The sequence below is a fragment of the Aplysia californica genome, unplaced genomic scaffold, assembly GCF_000002075.1.
Source record: "Aplysia californica isolate F4 #8 unplaced genomic scaffold, AplCal3.0 scaffold00449, whole genome shotgun sequence".
Taxonomy (NCBI): domain Eukaryota; kingdom Metazoa; phylum Mollusca; class Gastropoda; order Aplysiida; family Aplysiidae; genus Aplysia; species Aplysia californica.
In genome coordinates, this window is record NW_004797719.1 from 255,067 (window position 1) to 256,815 (window position 1,749).

The window sequence follows — 1,749 nt, forward strand, 5'->3', positions numbered from 1 at the left end:
GTTTGGACTTCTTTGTTGACATCCACCCCTTGGCGCTCATATGACCTTAAGCAGTTGCGAGCGCCGTAAAACCTCTACTAAAACTAAAACTAAAATGACACTGTCTCCTTGTCCCTCACTCAGCAAACAAGGCACACGCAGCGGGACGGGCGGGTATGTGAGGAGCGATGCGGAGATGGAGCAGATCATGGATGGACTCACCGAGCAGGAGGTACGCTAAAAGAAAAGAAAAAAAGTAAGAGGAAAGAGAGATAAAGGGGTCACTTTTTTTCTGCCTTTTTCAGAGTTTCTTTTCAGATGGCTTGTTGTACAACAGTGTGTACAGAGTGTGCAGTTGAATCTGTCCTAGAATGGGTGGTTGACGGATGCTCTGGTGTGGTTTGCTTCTTCTTTCCTATCAACCATCTACCATCCTTCTCTCCCCTTTTTCTTTTTTTATGTTTGTTACTTTCTTGTAACACCTCTAATCTTCTGGCGTTCATATGACCGTATGCAGTTGCGAGTGCCGTAATCCAAGAGTGGGTGGTTTGCAGATGCTCTGGTGTTTTTTGCTTCTTCTTTCCTATCAAACATCTATCGTCCTTATCTCCCCTTCTTTTTTTTTGTTTGTTACTCTCTTGTAACACCTCTAATCTTCTGGGTATTCTCCTTGGCCCCTGGTACTTCTACTTTTGTGAGACATCGTGGTGAAATCAGGCACTCCTCCAAATAATGGAACCAAAGACAAGTTTGTGGGTGGTTGGCGGGCGCTCTGGTGTGGTTTGCTCCTTCTTTCCTATCAAACATCTATTGTTTTTATCTCCCATTCTTCTTTTTTTTTGTTTGTTACTCCCTTGTAACACCTCTAATCTTCTGGCATTTTTCTGGTCATCAGGCTATTTTTTTTTTTTTATGTTCTTTGTTTGGCTAAACACCTTTTATGTCCATTTAAAAACACATTTCTGTGTGGATTGTACTGTAAAACATTGTTTAAATGCAAAAAAAAAGGTAAATTTTTCAGAGTTCAAGAAACTAAAGCTTTGGAAATCACCACACTTTGACTGCCATTGTCTCACTAGTTTTACCTCTGAGACCAGGCGGTCCTCACCTCCTTCAGTAGCAAATGTCTCAACCTCTTTTCAAAATAGATGGATAATTGTATCACCAAAAGCTAGTCAAATGAACAAGCAGGCTATAAGATGATACCAATAACTCCATAATACTCCCTTAAATTGACCAACGCCTGAGTCCACCGGGCCGTGACCTATTTGTTGTTTTTTGTCTATGTGTGCGCGTGACACATTTGTTGTTATTGTCGCGCCGTGACACATTTGTTGTTTTTTGTCTCTGTGTACGCGTGTGCAGGAGGAGGAGAAGAAGATGCGCAGCCTGTCGGTGATCCCCCCCATGATGCTGGACGCGCGGCAGCGGAAGATGCGCTTCGTCAACAACAACGGCCTGCTGGAGGACGCCATGGAGGCGCAGAACTTCCACCACTCGTTCAACGCCGCCTGGACCGACGTGGAGCGGCAGATGTTCAAGGAGAAGTACCTGCAGAACCCCAAAAACTTTGTCGTCATTGCCTCCTTCCTGCCACAGAGGGTGAGTGTGGAGGGTGGGTGTGGAGGGTGAGTGTGGAGGGTGAGTGTGGACCGTGGGTGTGGAGGGTGGGTGTGGAGGGTGAGTGTGGACCGTGGGTGTGGAGGGTGAGTGTGGAGGGTGAGTGTGGAGGGTGAGTGTGGAGGGTGAGTGTGGAGGGTGAGTGTGGAG

At 46.3% G+C, this 1,749-nt stretch overlaps 1 protein-coding gene across 1 annotated transcript in view; it reads left to right on the forward strand.

Annotated features, from left to right (window-relative positions):
• The window catches only part of LOC101845486 (hornerin), a gene marked incomplete at its 5' end in the record, with an annotated part of 51,073 nt that overhangs the window by 11,791 nt on the left and 37,533 nt on the right, over positions 1-1,749 (forward strand). The window contains 2 exon segments of the mRNA XM_013086264.1: positions 124-211; positions 1,345-1,581. Of these exon segments, the coding sequence (XP_012941718.1) occupies positions 124-211; positions 1,345-1,581 (325 nt within the window).